Here is a 21088-nt window from a genome sequence, read left to right as displayed (position 1 = left end):
ACCAGAACCACCTCAGGCTTAGTGTTTCCTCTTTCGACCCTTCGTGTGCACCACTAACAGCATGTTGAAGGCTTTGCTGGCGAGGCCAGTGGGTCTGGGGACAGAGCCTCAACAATAGTTCACACCCAAGGTGCGTAAGGAGGCTGAACTCTGAAACCAGCTCCCTGAGAACAAATTACTCACTGAAAGGCCTTTGGTTTCAGGTTCGATTCCTTTATTCATTTAAGTGGGTTCCACTGGAGTTGTAAGGATTAAAAAAAAAAAAAATGCAAGGCATTTTGGGTAACACTATGCAAATTATCCTAAAGGCAGAGGCAGTGAGGCTGACGCTCTCGCAGGGCAAAACATCAGCCTTTGTCTAAGTTGCACAGTATTGCTGGGGTGGGGGAATGGAGACCCTCCATGTATTGACACACGGTAGTCCCGCCCAGCCAGTGATGGACATTACACACCTGTGTAATCCCTCCCCTGCCCCCCCCCCCGCCATGTAGGACAGTGCCTGTGCCCCACACAGCTGTCTGACTCTGCCCAAGAGGGACAGCGTTTGACTTTGGGAGAGGCTGAACAACAGCATTAATTGGTTTGGCCTGTACACAAATACGCTAGGATTTGGGCTGTACATTTACACTGAACCCCACATGCTGAGGACTCCATGACAACACTGATGAGAGGATTACATCCATTTACAAAGCTCCGTGGCCAGCTCCTTCTCACACCTCTGGGTGCTTGTCTACACCCAGGACAGTAGCCGTTGGGGAGGTCCACGTTGTCACGCCTTCCTGTCCCTTCCCCCATGGTCCAGAACCCCATAGGCGAAAGTGTCCCTTCTGCATCCACTAGAGGAACACACATGGTGACCAATATGACCTTAAGGGAGTCTTGGCCACACCAGGCAACTCCACGGCCTCTTCCCCACTTCCTTCTGATCCTTAGCAGCAGCATCTCCCCTCTGCAGGCTGCTCTGCACTGCTGTCCTCTGAGCAGCGCAGGCCCCAAGGACAATTATTTTTAACGCTGCCAGGCACAGTTCTCAGAGGTCACGTTCCCTCAGGGCTGTGGAGCTCAATCTCTCACACTGACATTTTTTTCTTTGCAGTATTAAGCTCTCTTGTTTTTCAGGGTGGCATTTGATTTTATGCTTATCACCTAGAAACAAGTCTTTCTCCGTGTGCCTCCTGCAGGGATGAGATGGAGTTCAGAAAGGGAACCCCAAGGATGAATCCCAGGAAAGACTTTCAGACCGGCAGATGGCTCAGGCTGTGGAGCACCACCCCAGGGGAAAGGGTGAGAACCCCACCCAGCCATGGGATGTTCAAAGCCGCTAGAGAATGCATGATCGGGAACAAGCCTGTCCTGGCCCTAGGGAGATGGTCTGGGTCATCTAACAGGCCTTTTCCATACAGTCCAAGTTGGTCCAAAAGGAATCAGCTGACACCTGATGTATGACAAGGTGGCTGATCTATATTTCTTTTTCTCTTGGGCAGTATGTGGTTTAAGACCCCGTTGAACCCCTCCTGACACCAGGAACTTTCTCTCCATGCACACTGCAAAGGCATCAAGATGCTCAAGGAGTGAAAGAAGGTATTTCAGTTACATCATGTCTCATTGTACAATGACACTTCACCCCACACACAGGTGTAATCAGCAGGACCCCATTTAGAAACTCCACGGTTTTACCTAGAGAACAAAGATAGCTGCCAATTCAGCCAACATCTCCAGAGGGGGGCGCAACATGGGGTTCAGGGTAACCATGGAATCTGTTGGTGGGGATACTCCTCTGGTGTTCCCTCTTCCTTGTTTTCTTCCAGTGCAGAGTCAGGGATTGTGTAGGAAGAGGAGCTGCTTTTTGATTTATGTATGTCTGAGGGCTCCTTAGATAATTCCTCAGGCTGAGAACAAGTGAAAGAGCTGCATCTTACAGCTGCTTTGGATTTTCTTCAGCACTGGGAGAAGGGCATCATGTGGACTCTCTGAACAGTCTGCATCTTTTGTGGGTGGGGAGCAGAGAACCCCCGAAAAGGATAGGCAAAGGAATGAGTCTTTGTAATCCTGCCAAGCAGAACCTCAGTGCCAACTTATCTAGCTGTGCCAATGTTCCTGTACTGGCACATGAGAAGGTGCTTAAAGGTCTTCTTGAAAGTAGCATTACAGAGGGCATAGCAGGCTGGGTTGATGGTGCTGTTGACGTAGCAGAGCCAGTACCCAATAGACCATACTGTCTCGGGTACGCAGGTCTCACAGAAGGTGTTAATAAGGACCATGACATTGTAAGGAGTCCATGTGAGAATGAAGGCAAGCAGGATGGCGAATATGGTTCTGGTGACTTTTTTCTCCCTGGCTGCCATCTGACGCTTCTTCCGCACCTGACTTCTGGCAATGCTAGCAAACTTTCTGGCGACATTGGCTGGGCGATTGTTTGAGAGAGTGTTAGCCGCTGTCTTAGCTGGGACAATCTCAATGGCTGTGACGCATTCAGTACCAGTTTGCTTGGTGACAATCTTAATCTTGGACCACTTGGAGGTTGGGTTAACCCGCGGGTGGGCAGGACTCTGCCCTGGCCCAGCTGGTAAGATTTCTGCCACCTGCTTCTCTTTTGTGGTCTGGGTGATGCTGACTGTGCTGGATTCATTGGAGGTCTCCTTCTCCTCTTGCTGACCTGCAGCCTCTGTCTGTGCTAAGGGTTGATCCTCCACTTTACCATTCCTCACCTCCTCCTTCACCTCCAGTGCCCTCTTGGGAGAGTTGTTGTTGTTCTGTTTGATCAGTGGGCTCTTAAAGAAGCTGAGTGGCTTAGTTTTCTTCTCCTTCTTGCCCTCGGGCTTGTGCCTCCTCACTCTGCTCCTGCTGGCCAGCGAGATGTGAATGTAAAGCACAGTCATGATGACCACTGGGAGGTAGAAAGCAGCGATGGCTGTGCCAAAGGTCACAGCTGGATTAGATAGGAACTGGATGTAGCATTCCCGCTCCGGGACTGTCCTCTCCCCAACAATGAACTGCCAGAACAAGATGGCAGGCGCCCAGAGAACAAAGGACAATAGCCAAGCTGCTGCAATCATCAGCCCTGCCATTTTGGTGGTCCTTCGAGCCGGGTAGGTCAGGGGCTTGGTAACACAGAAGTACCGGTCAAAACTGATTATGAGTAAATTCATGACAGAGGCGTTGCTCACCACATAGTCCAGTGCCAGCCAGAGGTCACACACCACGGCCCCCAGCGGCCAATAGCCTTTGATGATATAGACCGTGTAGAGGTTCATGGAGAAGACCCCGATGATCAGGTCAGCACAGGCCAGGCTGAAAAGGAAGTAGTTGTTCACAGTCTGGAGCTGGCGGTTCACTTTGATGGACAGCATGACCAGGATGTTCCCCACCACAGTGACCAGGCTGAGTGAGCCGGTTACCGTGGCAATGAAGACCAACTCCACTGTTTTGTAGTGGTTGGAAGGATGCTGCATGTCCCCTTCAGATCGGTTGCCATTGGTGAAGTTGTCATAGGTAAGGTTGGCCATCTTCATCTGCCAGGGCTGAACAGAGAGGTTATGCATGGATTCTGCAGTGGGGAGGGAGAGAAAGGAAGAATATTACACATAGGCACCCTTCTCCCTTCTGCCCTCCTGCTTCTGCAATTGTGGGCTCCTTTAACCAAGTTTCCTACGAGTTTAACCATATTTTTTTATGTATGTTGTCTCTGGTTTTGCAAAAAAGGATGGGACAGTTTTATCCAATTCTCCTTAATGTTCTCTCTCCTATCACCCCCAGACCTCTTCCCATATCCTCTAGCTCCACAGTGATACCCTTTTTGGCCCCGACTATTAGACTTTTTAAAACAATGGAGATTCGTCAGCAGAGCTGTATGAGAGGAGCCCAGGGCTGGAATAACAGGAGGCTCTGGGTTAGGACTGAGATGTATGAGCAGAGCTGTATGTGAACAGCCCAGGGCTGGAATAGCAGGGGGATGAATAATGGGAGAGGAGCAGGAATGCTGTAGGTCGGGACTGAGACATGTAGACAGGGCATCTTGGTTTTCATAGGCCTTTCTTCTTATTACATCTATATTAATGAGCCAGGGAAATGATGTAGACTTAAGTCAAGAGGAGGCCACATTTTGCTCACTTATATCCCTTACACTCCATTGGCTTTACTGGGATGGTACCAGTGTAACTAGCAGCAGAACAGGTCCAGTGCCCTTCTTGCATGCTGCACCCAGAGGAATGGAGTGAATTCAGGCCTCTTTCCCTAGCTCACAACCTGTAGAAAAGACTCTTGTTGCCTCTCCATTACTGAAGCTGTAGCTGAAAAGCAGCCACTGTGAGAGAGTGGAGGGAGAGTCTGTGCTGAGTGAGCAATTGCACAGCCTGAGCAGTCGTGTCTCTGTAAACCTCAGCATTTTCCCAGGCCAATGTTGTTTTAAGCTAATGCTTGAAAATCTCATTGTGCTGTACCATTCCGATTTGCCCCTGCAGCCCTCTCCCCAGGAGCTAGTCATGGCAGCAGTTTGTGTTCCAAAGCGGAACAGCCTTGGAAGCATCTCTTGGCTTTGTTTTTAATCATTGCACATGATTATGGAGACACAAAAAACTCCGAAGGGAAGCTCTAAAGAGTGAAGCCAAAGGAAGGGTCCAGCTAACAGAGCACCCAGCCCATACTCAAGGCATTTGCTATGGAAATCCTGCCCTCTTCTGTCTGCTTCTTGTACTGTGCTGGGTGACTCACCCTGAAAGGGCCCCTGTTCCCTGCAAGACCCTGATGGGGCTACATGGATTCCGTGGGAAAATGAAGCAGAGTGAGAATGGCTTGTTAGGGTGGGACGCTGCAGTAGCTCCTCTTTTGTGGCAAGGCAAAGCAGCACGTTCAGGTCTCCTTGTGCTTCCTGTCCTGCTGAAACACCATTTTCAGCCGGTGTTTTACCAGGTCTCAGGAGAACAATGGAAACTGATGGTGAATGCAGGAAGGAAATTTGGCCTTCTCTCTGAACAGCCCTGCTACCGTTCTGCCCAAGATTTTAAAAGGGAATTGGGTGCTTGTGAAAGGGGCCAACCCAACAGCCATGGAAGTGAACACAGACAGTGTTTATCTAAAGGACAGGTCCAGCCTGGGCAGCAGCTGAGCAACCTTCCTCTTCATCTCCCTGCTGGCCACTGATGTTCTTCAGCCCTCAGGAGCGGTGCAGTCCAGGGGGTTGTACAACCCTGTTCACTGTAACAATTCTAGTGGCCTTAAGCCAGCTCCTTGGCCAGGGCAATGGTGAGCACTGGACTGTCGTGTATACGTCACTGCCTCGGTTGTGACCCTGTCTCACGTGGAACAGTGTGGGGAGAGGGGGTACAGGGAAGAGAAAGAGGCTCATTAGGCCTGTGTGACCCCACTGCAGACCCAAACAAAATAATGGGCTATACCAGGGCCTGGCATCCTGGGAAAGCTTGTGCTGGGGTGTGGGAGAACTCACGTGGGTCTCCAACAGCAAATGGCTCCTTCTGGAAAGCAAGACCTGGAAGAGAGACAAGAGCAGACCCTTGATCAGGTAATGAGAGAGTGACCTGCAGCACTGAGAAGCCCCTTTAGGAGATTTGGCATCTGGGATGAGCTCTGAACATCAGCATGTATCCAGCAATATTCACTGTCCAACAAATGGCTGAGCACCTGCCCCTCCTAGGCGCACCCAGGCAGTAAGGTAGTCAGAGAGGCAGCTGATGTTCAGCAGGCTGAGTCTGTAAGAGGCCAGGCAGAGGGATGAGGCCTGCTGGGCAGGGATTCCTGGAGCTACAGTCCATGTGCAGTTTCTTGCCAGAGGGCTCAGTAGAGGAAGGCTGCAGGACTTGGATGAGAGATTCTTTAAAGTCTATCATAAAAAATATGTTAAGTAAAGCCCTGGGCCTAATGTAAGTGTCAAACTTGTCAAGCTGCATCCTTTCCCCTCTCTGAGACAGGGCAGGGTGAGAGCAGCAGAGTGCGACTGGAGTGCTGGTACTCCCACTGAATCGCCAGGCCCAGCTGAGCATCACAGCAAGTGATAGGTCTACACTGCAGCTGGGAAGGTCCTTCCCAGAACAGGTAGACAGACACTCATCTCCTCAAGTTAGTGCACTAAAAATAGCCCTGTGGCTCAGCATCCCAGGTGGTGGCTTGGGCTAGCCATCCAAGTACATACCCAAGGGTTTGGGCAGGACTGTACTCAAGTGCTTAGCCTGGGCTACCAGCTGTGCCATTGGGCCACCGGGCTATTTTTAGCACAGTAGCTTGAGCAGAGTTAATGTGTCTGCCTGTCTCCACTGGCAAGTCCCTCCCAGCTGCTGTGTACACATCCCCAAGGCAGGGTATTCACCAGGGGCTGGCTAGCCAGGCAGCATGCCAGCACTGGAGTGACAGACCAGACTGCCAGTGGCTCTGAGCGTGAGCCACTGCTGTGCCCTCAAGGGTCAAAACCTGTGTGAGCTGGAGTGGGTCTACCTGTCTCATGCTAGAAGTACAAGTGTTCTTTGATCGTCTGCCACATCCCTCTCCACATAGCACATCACCCCATGTGCTGCCTGATCCTCTCTCATCGAGGTCCACCTCAGCAGCTGCTCCTCACCATTGGTCTTCCCCATAACACTCCTGCCCCTCATGCCTACTGCCCCTTCTACGCCTTCTGACACCCACAGGTGAAGTCTAACAAGATGCCTCCCCCCAACAATCCTCAACATGCTCTTGTAACATGCAGGAAATGTGCAGAGTCCCAGCCACAGAGGGGGCTGAATGCAGGTCTCCCCATCCTCTCACTGCACAGACACAGGATACCCAACATAATACCAGGAGCCTTTCACTCCCACACTGCACTCCCTGTCCCCCAGGAGAAACCCAGGAATAGGGGTTGCACCTGGGCAGAGCTGCATTTAACCCCCTGGCCCTGCCACAGCATCTTGCTTGATGTCTGATTTTCAGTGTCTCATGAGCAAATAAGCCTGTCACTTGGGATACATCTACACTGCAGTCAGACACCCTCTGCTGGCCCGTGCCAGCTGCAGCCTGAGCACTGGGACACTCCCACCGTGCAGGGTTCTAGAACCCCACCTCCAGCCCAAGCCTGAGCGTCTACACTGGTATTAAACAGCCCCTTTGTCCGAGCCCCACGTGCCCGTGTTAGTGGGCATGGGCCAGCTGCTATTTTTCAATTGCAGTGCAGGCATACCCTGAGTGACTAACTCATATCTGCACCTGATCAATATCTCACTAAGGAGTGGATCCGCTGCAGTTTGATTAACCCAACCAAGATTCACCTTGGGCTGGGACTGTTGGCCTCTCACCCCACAGCTTACTGTCAAGACCCTCCATTCTCTCCAACAAGAGACAGAGGGATTATCTAGCCCTGCCCCCCCACTGGACAGCCTTGCATGCACAGGGATTATCCCTACCCCAGCAAATAAACATGTGCACACCCTAAGCCAATGCAGCTCACTCACTAGACATGGCTCTGCTTTCTGGGTCACACTGTCAGCCTGTAACTACAATTATTTAGTTTGGCTGCAGGCAGCTATTGCAGAATCTTAATGGGATCAAGAAATCCTTGGCACCTTTAACTCCCTTAGCAGCCCTTGCCACCTTCCCAGGGGAGTCACTGAGACATCAGGTCTCATTATGCCAGCTTGGTACCAGCAGGAAGGAGACCAAGCCACTGACAACCTGGGGCTATTTCCATCTCCTTCACTGAGCCATCAAGATCCCCATAATTACTGCATGAATAAACCAGGGGCAAGCGTGACTCTTTGAGGCCTGCCTGAGAAAGCAGCCAGCACCGTGACTCCACAGCCTGCACACAACTGTAAGTGAAACTCAGGAAACTCCATGCAAAGTGGCCTCCAGAGACCTGAGGGAAAGGAGTGACTGTGAGAGCTGCAAACCCTGGCAAAAGAAACCGTTCCTGTCTGATTCACACCCCAGCTTGGTCTGCTGAACCCAGCGAGTGTCACACCCTACCTGCCCTTGGCCACAGACAATGCATCGGTACTTCTAGAATGCAGTCCGGGCCAGACACTGTGGCAATGAGGCCATCTCCTCTCATGGTATTTCTAGCCGAGTTCTACAGAGCCACACATTCTGGAGAGTTCATTAAAGCAGCAGAACCTTTGGGGGCTTCTCTCTGTGTAGCTGATAAAAGCTCGACACACCCTGACTGAAGCCCACCTAACCTGCTCCAGAGGCCATTAAACCCATTTCCTGTTAGAGGCCTGATTCACTGGAGCCCACTGGGTGCTACTGGGAATCTGCAGGGGGAGAATGGGGCCCTAGATCTGGGGAACTAACTAGGCATTGAGATAGAAGAGCTTCAGTGTCATTAGCCATTACAGGATCCAGTCAGACACTAGAGAAAGCAAGGCAGGAGACTGAAGCGAGGTAGTCAAGGGAGAGGGCCCCATGAGACCTGACCTGAATTGCAGACAAATAAAACAATGTTTTACAGGAGCCTTCCCAATGCAAAGCGGAAAATCAGATTCAGCTGCTGTCCGCAGTGGAGGAGTGTTTGGGAACTCAAACCTCTGAGACCAGGAGTCACAAAGCCACTGGGCCAATGCTTGAAGGCACTTTGGGGCACAGGAATGCAGAGAGCACCTAGAGCCAAAAGGAATAGGGAGGGTAAAACCTCCACTACCAGATGGCCGCCTAGCGCAGCCCTGGGACAGGGGAGGGGGCACCGGAGTAGGCCCTCCCTATGGCTGGATGATGCTCTCTGAAGAGTCCCACTTCTTGGTTTTATGAAAGTTCATTGTGAAAGTGGTAGCAGGAAAGCAAGTGACCCCTGGACACCCTCACGCTACTGGGGCCTTCCCACTGGGTCTCTGAGCCAGCTGCAGCATGGAAGCAGCTCCCATACTCTACAGCTAATCCTGCCACGTGCCCCGGAGCCTTCGGCACCATGGATCACCGAGAGGCTGCCCCCGCCCTGCCCTCCACTAGATATAGATGGAGTCCTTGGAGGTGGCTCCATTCATCCATTGAATACGAAGCCCAAAGACCAGCGATGGGTTTCTCCTCTCCCCAACTGGGGCTGCCCCAGGGGATTTGATCCTAGCTCCTCTTACTCAGCATGACTTTGAGGCCACTACGGGAGGACCGAGACATGTCACAGGCCTGCATGCCATTTTGACAGATGCAAACTAGCAGTGCAGCCACAGTGCTTTGGGAGCCTGTGAACAGAGCAGTTGCTACAGCTCAGCCCAGGTCAGCAAGGACGCATTTTGAAGCCCTGTTGTAACAGTCACTTTACCCACTGCCTGCTAATGGTGAGAGTGGGGCATAGACTCAGGATTCCGCTTGACTCCTCACTGCTCCTAGAGACACAGCTAACCAGTTACCTCTGGGTTGCCAAATGACTATGATCAATCATTCTTCTCGATCAGCCCCTTTGACAATGATCCATGCACTGGCTTTGGCAAGTCTCCCTGCCTGAGTTTGACACCAGGGTCTAGTTCACGGTGACCAGCACCTAAGCAAGACTGACTGACGTCACATGAGCGCTCACGCTGAGCTGGCTGCCAGCCAAGTACCAGATCCAGGTCAAGGTCCTAATCTTCATCTGCAATGCCTTGAATGAGCCGGGGTTATCTCAGAGGCCATCTCTGTGTCCTTTGGAAAAAATACTACAGGAGACCAGGGCAAGCCTGCATCTCAGCACCTGCAGAGCACCCTGTAAGGCACAGCCAATTCCCAGGGCCTGGGAGCAAAGAGCAAATCAGGCCCCAACACAGAAGGGATCAATTGCTGACCCCTATGGATGGAAAGAACATGGGATGGTTCCTGAGGTGGGCTGTGTCTGTGGCCTTGGGAGCTATGCTATGTATGAATGAATGAATGAATGAATACTAGCTCTTCTCCAGTGGGATCCTATCCTCCAGGGGGTGTTTAATGCCGTCTGTTCATCTCTAGAGTGATTAAGTGCCCTGGGCCCCTCTGAAGACACTTGACCTGCAGTTTTGCAGGCTGGGCCCATGGGGAGGTAGGAAACTTGGCCCCTAGTGTAACAGAGAGACACACAAGGCTCCTTGTTAGGCTCTATTACAGCCCTGCAGACAAGTCTCCTGGGTGCAGGCAGAGTCAGGCAGAGACACACAGCTCCTGGGGTATCACACAGGCCAAGCAAAGTTACAAAGCCCCAAACTGAGCTCCTGTCTCAGCTTGGGCCACAGGTGCTTACCATGCATGGGCCCACTCCAGGTGTTTATCCATTCAACATCTCTGGAGTTCCATCTTCAGGCCAGCTCCCACATCAGCCCCTTCTGCCCTGGATCATTCGAGCAGCTTGGGCTTCAGCCCGAAGGAACTACAAGTCAGGCAGAGTTGGCTAGTTTATGGTGACATCCCTGAATAGCCTCAGCTGTCTAGTGGTTAACACACTGGCCTGGGCGACAGGAGTCTGGCTTCTTTCCTCAAGGGATGGGAGGAGGGACCAAATTCACTGGGTAAAGAGCAAAGCAAAAGCCCATCTTTAGCAAGGTCCATACAAATACATGTGAGCGTCTTCTATGGGCTGACTTGCATCTCGGCAAAACACACCATCGGACCTGCTGGTGGTGCACAAGTCCTGTCTTGTTCTGCTGTCAGTGACACCTCGATGATCCAGAGTTACTTCATTTAACTCAGTGGAGTTGTTGCGGATCTCCACCAGTGTAACAGAACAGAATTTGGTCCATTCTCTTTCCTTCTCTCCCTGTGACTGCCCCCGCCTCCCCCAAACAGGAAGAAGTACGAGAGCAGAGGATGGGAGAGTCAGTTTCAGTGCTACTCACCAGAGCCACAATCCCTCCAAACAGGTACTTCCCTATTACTCTCCACTCCCCAGACCTGTGAATGCCACTTACTGGGCATCTCCAATGTTACTGTCCAGACTGGCCTGCTGACTGCAGACTGAGGTTTGCGCATAGCATGTGGGGCGAAGGCAGCTGTTGTGCCTGCCCTGTTCGTGTGCTCGTCTCTGCACCTTGCCCTGCAGCCACCCTAGGACACATCAGCTGAATAACCGGCTGTGCTGCTTGAAAAGCTCTGAGGCTCAGGATGTGCTGGCTGGAGGCACAGGGCACCCAGGGGCCAAGTCCCCCCTGGACTGCCCTGTCAGATTTCCTAGCTGATATTCACTTTAAACGCAGACAATTTCTTTCTGTATCAAAGTCTCAGAGACGTTCATGCAGCAGGTGCTACTGGAAGGAGAGCTGGCGAGAGGGAGGGAGCTGAGGATCAGGGCTGGGTGATGGGAAATGGGCTGTGGAGGGGAGAGGTGGCCCCCCCCACTTTCATTTCCTTCTTTCCTCTGGTCTCATTCTCTGTCTCCATCTCTCTCTCTTTATGTCTCTTCCTCTGTCTGCTGCCTCCTCTCTGCTCACTAACACAGGAGTCAGAGGGAAGATGCAGCCTTGGCTCAGACCAAATGACATTTTGAAAGGGTTCATGGGGATGACAACCAGTGGGAGCCATAAACTTCCACGCCAATTGGAAGTGCTCCCTGCACTCCCTCTCACTCATCCGGTGCACTCAGCGGATGCTCTCCCAGACTCTCTCTCACCAACAAGCTGGAACAAACTCAATTTCTGTCCTCATGCCTCTCTTGGCTTTTCAGCTGTGATTTATGAGTTGTTTTCTATCCTGCTGACCTTATGCTACTGGGACTCCTTGCAGATAAGATCCATCTAGGTCTTTCTGTGGCCCCCACCACCACAGTACATGAGCACCTCACAGACCTGACGGGGAAGGCCTGTTATCCCCATTTTACAGATGGGAAATTGAGGCACAGAGAAATGGTGCCTTACCCGGAGAGTTTAGATTGTAAGCTCTCTGGGGCAGGGTGTTCTGTGTTTATCCAGCACCTGGCACAATGGGGCTCTGATCCCTGAATGGAGCCATCAGTGCTTTGGCAATACCAACAACAAGACATACAGGGAACCTGAGCTAAACCATGTCTTCAGAGTGCCAGTCCAGCACCTTAACCACAAACTGATTCCTCCTCCAGCTGTCTCGCCAGCTAAGAATTAATCCTCACATGCCTCAGCACGGGATCTTCAAGCTTAAAGGTCACATCCACCCCAATGCCAGGGCCAGTCCGAGGCTTGGGGAAAGGCTTGGAGGGGAGTGTTCATTCACCTGTAGATCCATATTCTCCACATCAGAAGAATGTTTTGCCCTTTTCTTGACACTAAAAAACACTTTGGAAGGGGCTTTAAAGGGGTTAGATCTGCATGGAGGAAGAGAGGTTTATTTCCACAGGGGCTGAACGCCGTAGACTGTCAGGAGGTCGGGGGTGGGAGAGGTGCAGATGAGCTGCTATTTAAACTTCTTCTCTTGTAACTTGTGTCAGAGATGCACAGAGCTTTGAGAAGGTGCCTCATTGTCAAGTAACTAATGCAAGCAGTCACTAGCCCCCTGGGAGGTGGGTAAGAATGTTTTAAAAGCCCACAGTATTATTATTTATCCTTCTGTACACAAAAAAGGAAATAAACACCGATATTCCATCCAGTGCAATTATCTCCTAGGCAGCAGCTGAACACTCTGTCCGGTGCGTTATGTGTGATCAAGAATGCATGGGCTTTTGTTTCAGTCCATATATGTAAAAGGAGTCAGGGGTCCAAAAACACCATATTATCCTACTTCTTACAATTGATTTCTCACTTCACTTTCTAATGCACATGAGCAAATCCATTGTGATCCTAGGAGATCATCTTGTCCATGAAAACATTGGCTCTATTTACATAAAATGAGTGCCATTGGATGGGTGACACTTCCTTCTGGGTGACTAACCCCTGGAACAAACTATCAAGGGAAGTGGTGGATTCTCCATTTCTTGATGTCTTCAAATCAGGACTGGCTGCCTTTCTAGAAGATCGGATTTATTCATACACAAATTACTGGGCTCAGTACAAAGGTAACTGTGGAGGAAGGTGAACTTCTATGGCCTGTGTTATTCAGGAGAACAGACTAAATGATCTAATGGTCCTTTCAAGCTTTAGAATCTATGAAGCATTCATTTTATTGCACATCAAACAACAGTGCATATGCCCATGGCATAACTTAATCCTGGGTAATCTGGCCCCATGACACCAGTTGTCATTGGACTACTGGATGAATATCCCTGCCAAAGTGTTTCATATTTGCCTCTGAGGTTCTACCACTGCTTAAAAAAAAAGCCACTGAAATTTTTCACTCTTCATTATCAGAAATGGCTGAGCTGTGTATGCTCTATTTTCAGCAAAAAATCACTCCCAGTCGGATAATAAACAGGCCAAATTTCAGCTAACAAAGAAAGAGATTAAGTTAGAAGCCTTTGAAAAATGACCCTTTAGAATTAAACTGTGTTGGAAACAGGTGTCACTGCACCTATCATTTTACAGCTCAGTAAACAAGGCTCAGAGAAATGAAGTGACTCCCCCAGGGTCACACTGCAAGCATGTGGCAAAGCCAGTACTAGAACCCAGTGCTGTAACTAGGTATTTTAGCGCATGGAACAAGCAAGAGCCCTGCATGGGACTACTTCTTTATCCTGCTCCTGTCCCACCCCACAATATCCACTCCCACTCGCTCCCACATTGTTTGTTGAATTTTTATCTTGCTCCCGCTATTATGGCAGTGGGTCTGGTGGGACACATTCAGTCCCTTTGCAGAGCTCTACCCGCTATTGTTTTTTTTCCCGGCCATCCCATTTTTCTGCCCTCGTCTCTGGCTTTGCACCCTGAGCAGCTGCCTCGTTCACCCCACCCTGGTTACCACCCTGCTAGAACCCAAGACATGTGATGTGTCAGCCGCTGTTCTAATCACTAGACAAAGCTGCCTTCCCTTGAAGTATTGCTAAAACTCAGCCCTGGTACCATGTTGCCACAGACTGAGAAGGAACCAGAGATGAGAGTCCTACCTTGCAGGCCCCCTTCATTTCTTTAGTCCTGGGCCCATCTGCACCCAGCCCTATGAATGCCCCCCAGTCTGACTCACAGCCCCCCTGCTATTCCAGCCCTGCCCTCCCTGGGCCCCTGAATGTTGCACATATCTCAATTCCAATTTGCAGCACCACGTGCTGTCCAGTACGAGACTCCCTCACATGCATCTCTGCCCAATGCAGCTTAACCCTGATTCACCTCACCCCTGCAATTCCAGTCCTGCTTTCTTCTGACCAGAGACAAACAGGTCTGCTAAACTGTGTGGTGGCTTTGTTTTGGGGCTAAGTGGAGAGCCATTCATTTCTGATCAGCGCAGGATGTGAAGCTAACTCCCTGAAGGTGTACAGCAAGCATACAGATTAAACATACTTCCACGTAATGTATCTGCTCAACAAAAATCATCACCAGAAATCAAGACAAACTCTAACAAATTTGTTGGAGGAACATGTACATATGGGAATGAGAGGGACTAGATAAACCAATTAGTTTCTCAAAGGCATCTGAGTGTAATCCTCTCCCAGAGGAGATCGGCTTCTGATCTAGGCTTATTAAGTCAAGACCTTTGGAGGAAGAGCAGAGCTTGAAAAGACGCTGAGCCCTATGGACTCCCTTCCACCCCAACAGAGGAGAGTCTGATGTATTTATTTAATTACAGTTTACATATACTGATCTGAACCTCTAAGTATATCACATGGGATAAAGGCACAAACCCATAGGTCATAAATCTTAATAAGCAGCCACCCTGACAACATTCCAAGTCACAGAAAACCCTCCCGTACATCCACACTTCCCCTCTAGGAAATGCTGGAAGAATGGGTAAGTCTTGTGACACAGTCTGAGAGGCTCTAAATATGGCTTATAGCAGGGGGTCAGTAACTGATGGCATGCATGCCAAAGGTGGCAAGCCGATTTTTGATGGCACGTGGTGGTGGGCTGAGCGGCTCAGCCCACCGCCATTCTGGGGTTCTGGCTGCAGCCCCATTGCCAGCTGGGGTCCTGGCCTCTGGCCCCACTCAGCGCCTGCTGCCGGCCTGGGGACCCATAGGGAACCCCAGGCTGGCAGTAGGCTGAGCAGGCCAGCAGCTGAGACCCCTGCTGGCAGAAGCTGGCAGCCGGAACCCCACAGTGGTGGTGGGCTGAGCTGCTCAGTTCACTGCCAGCCTGGGGTTCCATTCACTCAGCCAAGGGCAGGCTGAGCGGGGCCGGTGGTGGGCTGAATGGTTCAGTCCACTGACAGTCTGAGGTGCCAGCAGCACTCAGCAGGGTGCTGGTCTGGGGTTCCAGCTGCCAGCCCCGCTCAGCCTCCTGCCGGTCTGGGTGAGCAGAACCCCAGGCTGGGAGTGGGCTGAGGGGGGGCTGGTGGCCAGGATCCCGGCTGGCAGGAGCTGGCGGACGGAAACCCAGACCAGCAGCAAGCTGAGCAGGGTCTGGGATCCTTGTCTGGCATTCCAGCCACCAGCCCCGCTCAGCCTGCTGCCAGCCTGGGGTTCAGCTGCTGGCCCTGCTCAGCCCGCTGCTGGTCTGGGGTTCCATTCACTCAGCTGGCAGCAGGCTGAGCGGGGCTGGTGGCCAGGACCTCAAATCAGCAGCAGGCTGAGCAGCCCAGTCTGCTGCCAGTCTGAAGTCCTGGCTGCTGGCACCACTCAGCCCGCTGCTAGCCTGGGGCTCCATTCACCCAGACCGGCAGAAGGCTGAGCAGGGCCAGCGGCTGGGACTCCAACTGGCAAGGGGCTGGCAACCAGAACCCCAGATGTCAGGAGGCTGAGCCACCCCATGCCAGCCCTGCTCAGCCCACTGCCGGCTGAGTGAATGGAACCCCAGACCAGCAGCAGGCTGAGCAGAGCCAATGGCTGGACCCTAGACCAGCAGCAGGCTGAGCGGGGCCGGTGGCTGGAACCCCAGACAAGGATCCCAGGCAAGGATCACATGAAATTGATAAGCTCTGCATTTTAGTTTTATTTTAAATGAAGCTTCTTAAATATTTTAAAAACCTTATTTACTTTACATACAACAAAAGTTTATTTATATAATATAGACATAGAGAGAGACCTTCTACAAATGTTAAAATGTATTACTGGCACGCAAAACCTTAAATTACAGTGAACTTGGCACACCACTTCTGAAAGGTTGCCGACCCCTGGCTTATAGCAAATCAAAGCAGGAAGCAAATACTGGAGATCTGGACCCCTGACCAAGAACAATACCAGGGACCAGTTGCTGCCTTCTTAAATTGTGTCAGGGAGCTCTCAGAGACCAGCACCAGTCCATGGGCTGGTCTCTGAGGGTATGTCTACGCTACGAAATTAGGTCAATTTCATAGAAGTCATTTTTTTAGAAATCGATTTTGTACAGTCCATTGTGTGTGTCCCCACTTAAGACCATTAACTCAGCAGAGTGCGTCTACAGTACTGTGGGTAGCTATCCCACAGTTCCCGCAGTCTCCACCGCCCACTGGAATTCTGGGTTGAGCTCCCAATGCCTGATGAGGCAAAAACTTTGTCGCGGGTAGTTCTGGGTACATGTCATCAGCCCCCCCCGACCCCCCCATGAAAGTAACAACAGCAGACAATCATTTCACGCCTTTTTTCCAGGGTCCCGTCCACTGGACCCGCTCAGCCTGCTGCCTGCCTGGATGATCAGAACCCTAGGCAGGCAGCAGGCTGGTGGACAGAGCCCCAGACCAGCAGTGGGGTGAGCGGCTCAGCCCACTGCCAGTCTGGGGCTCCGTCCACTGTCTCCTGCCAGCCAGGGTCCCTCTCAGCTGGCAGACCTCAGTGAGGTCGATCAGGGGTGCCTGGACAGACATAGCTATCCTCCTCTTAGAGCACCGAATGAGAGTGACTCCAGGTCATTTTCTTCTTTAAGTTTCGTCTCATGGAGATTCAGTCCTGCCTGGAATATCATGTGAGCTGAAGGCATCTGCCTCAGGCTGCTCTCCCAGCTGGCAGCACTGTGCGGTCGCACCTACCCCAACCTGCCCCTTGCTTCCATGGTTCATGAAGCCTGGACAGTAGTAAGGAGCAGTTCAACTTGTGGAATGACAAATCCAGAATGAAGGATTGCACTCTATGGGCCACGTTAACATTAGCATTAGTCCCTATAAAAGGCTTCATGAAAATTCCCCCCCCCCAAACAAAAATGTTAATGTATCAGAACAGCTGAAAGGGTAAGGAACCTGAGACTATAACTTAAAGAGAGCTTCCATGTTATTTAACTCATAATTGATATAATTCAAAGTAAAATTTCACAGCGTGGTCTGTTCTAAGACTAAAAATGCAGGAAGGGGGGGTCAGAAAAAGGAACAGTGATCTGTTTCCATCCAATTTTGAACCCAGAACAGTTCATATGTCAGGTGAACGTGATACCCACTATACCACAGGATCACTAGCAAGGTATGATACTTTTGCCATTAAGCAAACACAGCAATTCTTTCCTGGCCTCTGCCACTGAATGCCTCCATACATTATGCTGTGCCCTATCAGTGCAGGAGGACTGCATGAGCTCAGAAAACATGTTACTGAGAGCGCATTTTTTTTTCACTTTCTAATCTGCAATAACCTCAGGGACAGAGATTATAGGGGGGAATGTAGAAACATTCTGGGGATGTAGGGACTGCATGGTCACCTGTGCTGCTGAGTGCTGCTGAGTTTGCCACGCTGGCCAAACAGGAAATGAAATTCAAAAGTTCCCGGGGCTTTTCCTGTATACCTGGCTAGTGCATCTGAGTTCAAAGAGCTGTCCAGAGCGGTCACAATGGAGCACTCTGGGATAGCTCCTGGAGGCCAATACCGTCAAATTGCGTCCACACTACCCCAAATTTGACCTGACGATGTCGATTTCAGCGCTAATACCCTCGTCAGGAGAAGAGTACAGAAATTGATTTTAAGAGCCCTTTAAGGTGAAAAAAATGGCTTCGTCGTGTGGATGGGTGCAGGGTTAAATCGATGTAGCGCTGCTAAATTCAACCTACACTCGTAGTGTAGACCAGGGCTGAGAAACACTGCACTAGAACTCCAGGTGGAAGCCTCTTCCTAAAAGTCTGGGGTTGGGCCCCTTGCCCTGACATCCACCACACCAGTGTCTCTGTACATCCCTTTCCTCAGACCCATGGCCCGGGCTCTCCAGAGAGAACACAGTTCTAGGATTCATTGTCCTGCATTAGTCCCAATTATCCCATGTGCTACTGACCAGGTGCATGATTCTAGCAGGGGGGCCCCCTTTCCGTGGGAGCTTAGCTCCAGCGTGTCTTTCTTTGGCCAATCACGCCCTAATGGCATTAGATCCAGCAGCCACTAGATGGCACTCTTGTTTCTGACAAAAATTAAACAATTCTTTGGCTGTGATAAAGTGAGGTTAAACGGTGGGGTTGAGTCAGTAGCTCTGGTCTGGTCAGCATAGTTCTGCTGTAGCTCTGATCTGATTAGTGTGGGAAATGCTAGAGCTCTGCCCCAACTCTAGCTCTGGGTCTGGGAAAGCTGCAGACTAAGCCCAGTAGAGCATCTATGCTGCAATTAAAAACCAGCGGCTGGCCTGTGCCAACTGACTCGGGCTCCTGGGGCTCGAGCTAAGGGGCTGTTTAATTGCTGTGTGGACGTTCAGGCTTGTGCAGCCCAAGCTCCGAGACCCTCTCACCTTGCAACGTCCTAGAGTCCAGGCTCCAGCTCCCAAGCCTGAACGTCTATGCCGCAATTAAAAGCCCTATAGCCTGAGCCCCATGAGCCTGAGTCAGCTGTCACAGGTCAGCCACGGGAGTTTAATTGCAGTGCAGAGGTAGGGTTTGATATTGACATATTTTGGCTGGTGATGAGGAGAAAGAACCTACACTTTTCCCACAGTGCTGATGCACTTCATGGCTTCACCAGAGCTATCTGACACAGCACGTGTGGGAAGGCCATGGGGGAATCTAGCTCTCTCTTTATCTATGTAGGCTTTTAACATCACTCGGACATTGGACAGTCACAGTAATGTAGGTAGATGAAGACAACCCCCGGTTAAGGGGACAGTGCTGATCTCGCCTCAAGGTAGAAGCTACCTGCCCTTGTCTTCACCAGGATTTTGCAGTGGGAGAGCTAATCCACATTAGTCATCCCGCAGTAAAAATACCCCTTGTTTAGCAATGAAGACAAAGCCAGAATGCCTGGGACACTCACTCCAACATGTGCAGCTGAAGAAAGTGTTTGTTGCCATTATAACATTGAGGGTTAAAGGTCGGGGGTTAATGAAAGGTCAGAACAAATCAGGTTTCATCTTTCAGTTAGAGAGAGGGACAAAGGAATTTGCCCAAAGCTGTAAAGGCTCCAGCAAGAGTCATTTCACCCTGGTTCTCAGACTTTTGCTGCTTATTTCTGTTCTCCTAGAAGTGCCAAGAGGGTAAAAAATCTAATGGGATTAGTTCTGTCATGTTAAACTGCAAATGCAATGCAGGTTTTAGCATTAGCACAAGCAGATAACTAAGTTCTGAGGAAAGCTGGGGGAGGGGAGAGGGAGAGGAAGAGAGCAAGAAAGGGGCGGGGAGAGAATGATAAATGGGTATTTATGTTTATGATGTGTGTGTGTGTGTATGTGTGTGTAACAGAGAGAGACTGAACTGGATGATGGTTTGTAGTGATAATAGCTTTATCTAATAGTCGTTAATTAGTTACTGAGTCATGGCACTGCTTTACATATAGTGAGGGATTGTTCTAGCTGACAGATTCACACCCCTGAGAGAGTGTGAAAATGTAGCTCTTAGATACCAGTAATAGGCACCTTGGCAATATGATAGATAGAAAGAATAAAGAATGTGGTTCTATTCCTAGCAAAGTGAATTGGCCAGGTTTCATACAGGCAGGGAGGGTTCTGTGCTTGATGGTGTCAGACACATGTGCCAGTGATCTCTGGATAATTAACACGTGCAAATAAATGGGAAGACAGAGAGGGAAAAGAAAAGGTGAATCAATAGTTCACCAGCATTTAATTGTATTTGCTAATTTAAAATGCAGTCACTCCTTTTGCCCTGTCAGGAATGCCCCGGACTTGGCAGTTTCATACTGGAAGGCGTCCCTTTTAACTCCTTACCCATCTATAAACAATAGATCAGTGAAAGAGTTGGTGGAATTACTCGTTGCAAATAATTTATAGCATGGGGTAGGGATTTTTTCATTGAGTAAATTATTCATGATTTTTTTCCTATTTATACGACCAATTCTGATAAGTGAAAACAAAATTACTGCACTACCAAGACTGAGCTGAAAGTCTCTGACAGTATTACCTGAAGCAATACACACACATGCTGTTTGTCATCAGTCCTTAAGAGTCCCATGCCTCCAAACCACATGGGCAATGCCAAGTATTCAGGTGATTGGAAAGTCTGTTTGTGGGCAGGCTGCAGGCAGGGAGACAGGTTGGTGGCACAGGTGGTCCATGAGGAAGGCTGGTTGAATGGTGGCAGGAGGGAGGGTTGAGACTTCTAGTTCCACTTGATTTATTTATTTTTCAGTTTTTAAAAATGCGCTCCTGAAAGTTGCCTACTGGCAACAATAGAACATATTTGCTAAAATCATATCAAATTAATTAATCAAAGCAAATGAATTAGTATTAATTTATTCCATTTCAGTGCTCAGAACGGTGCTAGGCACCTCTCTGCACAAGTAAACAGGCATGATCCTGTAGTCTAAGCAGACGGCTTTTCCCATCCTGCTCCTAACAGTGTTATGAGTTAAATGAAGGCTTATTATCGGTTGAATTAAAACCCCATTGAGATTGATAAGTGTGAACTCATCCTTCAGTTAAGCTACATTTAAGTATAAGCCACTGCCTTAGACAAAAGATGTGTGTAAAACCACCCAGAAGCTGTTGGCTGAGTACGGGTGGGGGAGATGAGAGAGGGCTAGGGAAGGAGGAACTGAGATCAGAAAAAGCATCAAAGAGTCCAAAGATGCATCTGACGAAGTGGGTATTCACCCACGATATCAGATCAGAAAGGAAGAGGCAAGAAAACCAAGTAGGAACCTGTAGATAGTGTGACCCTGGAAAAAGCTGAGACCTTTTTGGTCTGGTGTTGACTAATGGGGCTTGCCAGCTATAAGCTAAGAACCCATTCCTTAGTTCCTTCTGCATTCAGAGACACAGGCCTTTGTACATTCCTGTAAATAAGCAAGATGGCGTCAAAGAAAATCTCACAATCTATCAATGTTTACTTCCAGCCGGAACATCCCCAGGGC

General features: G+C 50.1%; 1 protein-coding gene across 5 annotated transcripts in view; it reads right to left on the bottom strand.

The window, feature by feature from the left end:
* Nucleotides 1-210: 210 nt before the first annotated feature.
* CHRM4 (cholinergic receptor muscarinic 4) overlaps nucleotides 211-21088 on the bottom strand; it is a 59277-nt gene continuing 38399 nt past the window's right edge. For 2 of the 5 annotated variants that reach the window (XM_030559924.1, XM_030559920.1), the window contains exon 2: nucleotides 211-3547. In XM_030559924.1, coding sequence (XP_030415784.1) covers nucleotides 2076-3542 — 1467 coding nt within the window. In that variant the 5' untranslated portion in view covers nucleotides 3543-3547 and the 3' untranslated portion in view covers nucleotides 211-2075. Of the gene's footprint in view, nucleotides 3548-5393; nucleotides 5486-10165; nucleotides 10242-21088 lie in introns of those variants that run through there. The other 3 variants (XM_030559922.1, XM_030559919.1, XM_030559923.1) reach the window with 3 other exon arrangements.

Source organism: Gopherus evgoodei, chromosome 4 (assembly GCF_007399415.2).
Source record: "Gopherus evgoodei ecotype Sinaloan lineage chromosome 4, rGopEvg1_v1.p, whole genome shotgun sequence".
NCBI classification, from domain to species: domain Eukaryota; kingdom Metazoa; phylum Chordata; order Testudines; family Testudinidae; genus Gopherus; species Gopherus evgoodei.
Note: the sequence above shows the minus strand (reverse complement) of the source record. Positions and strands in the feature narration are given on the sequence as shown.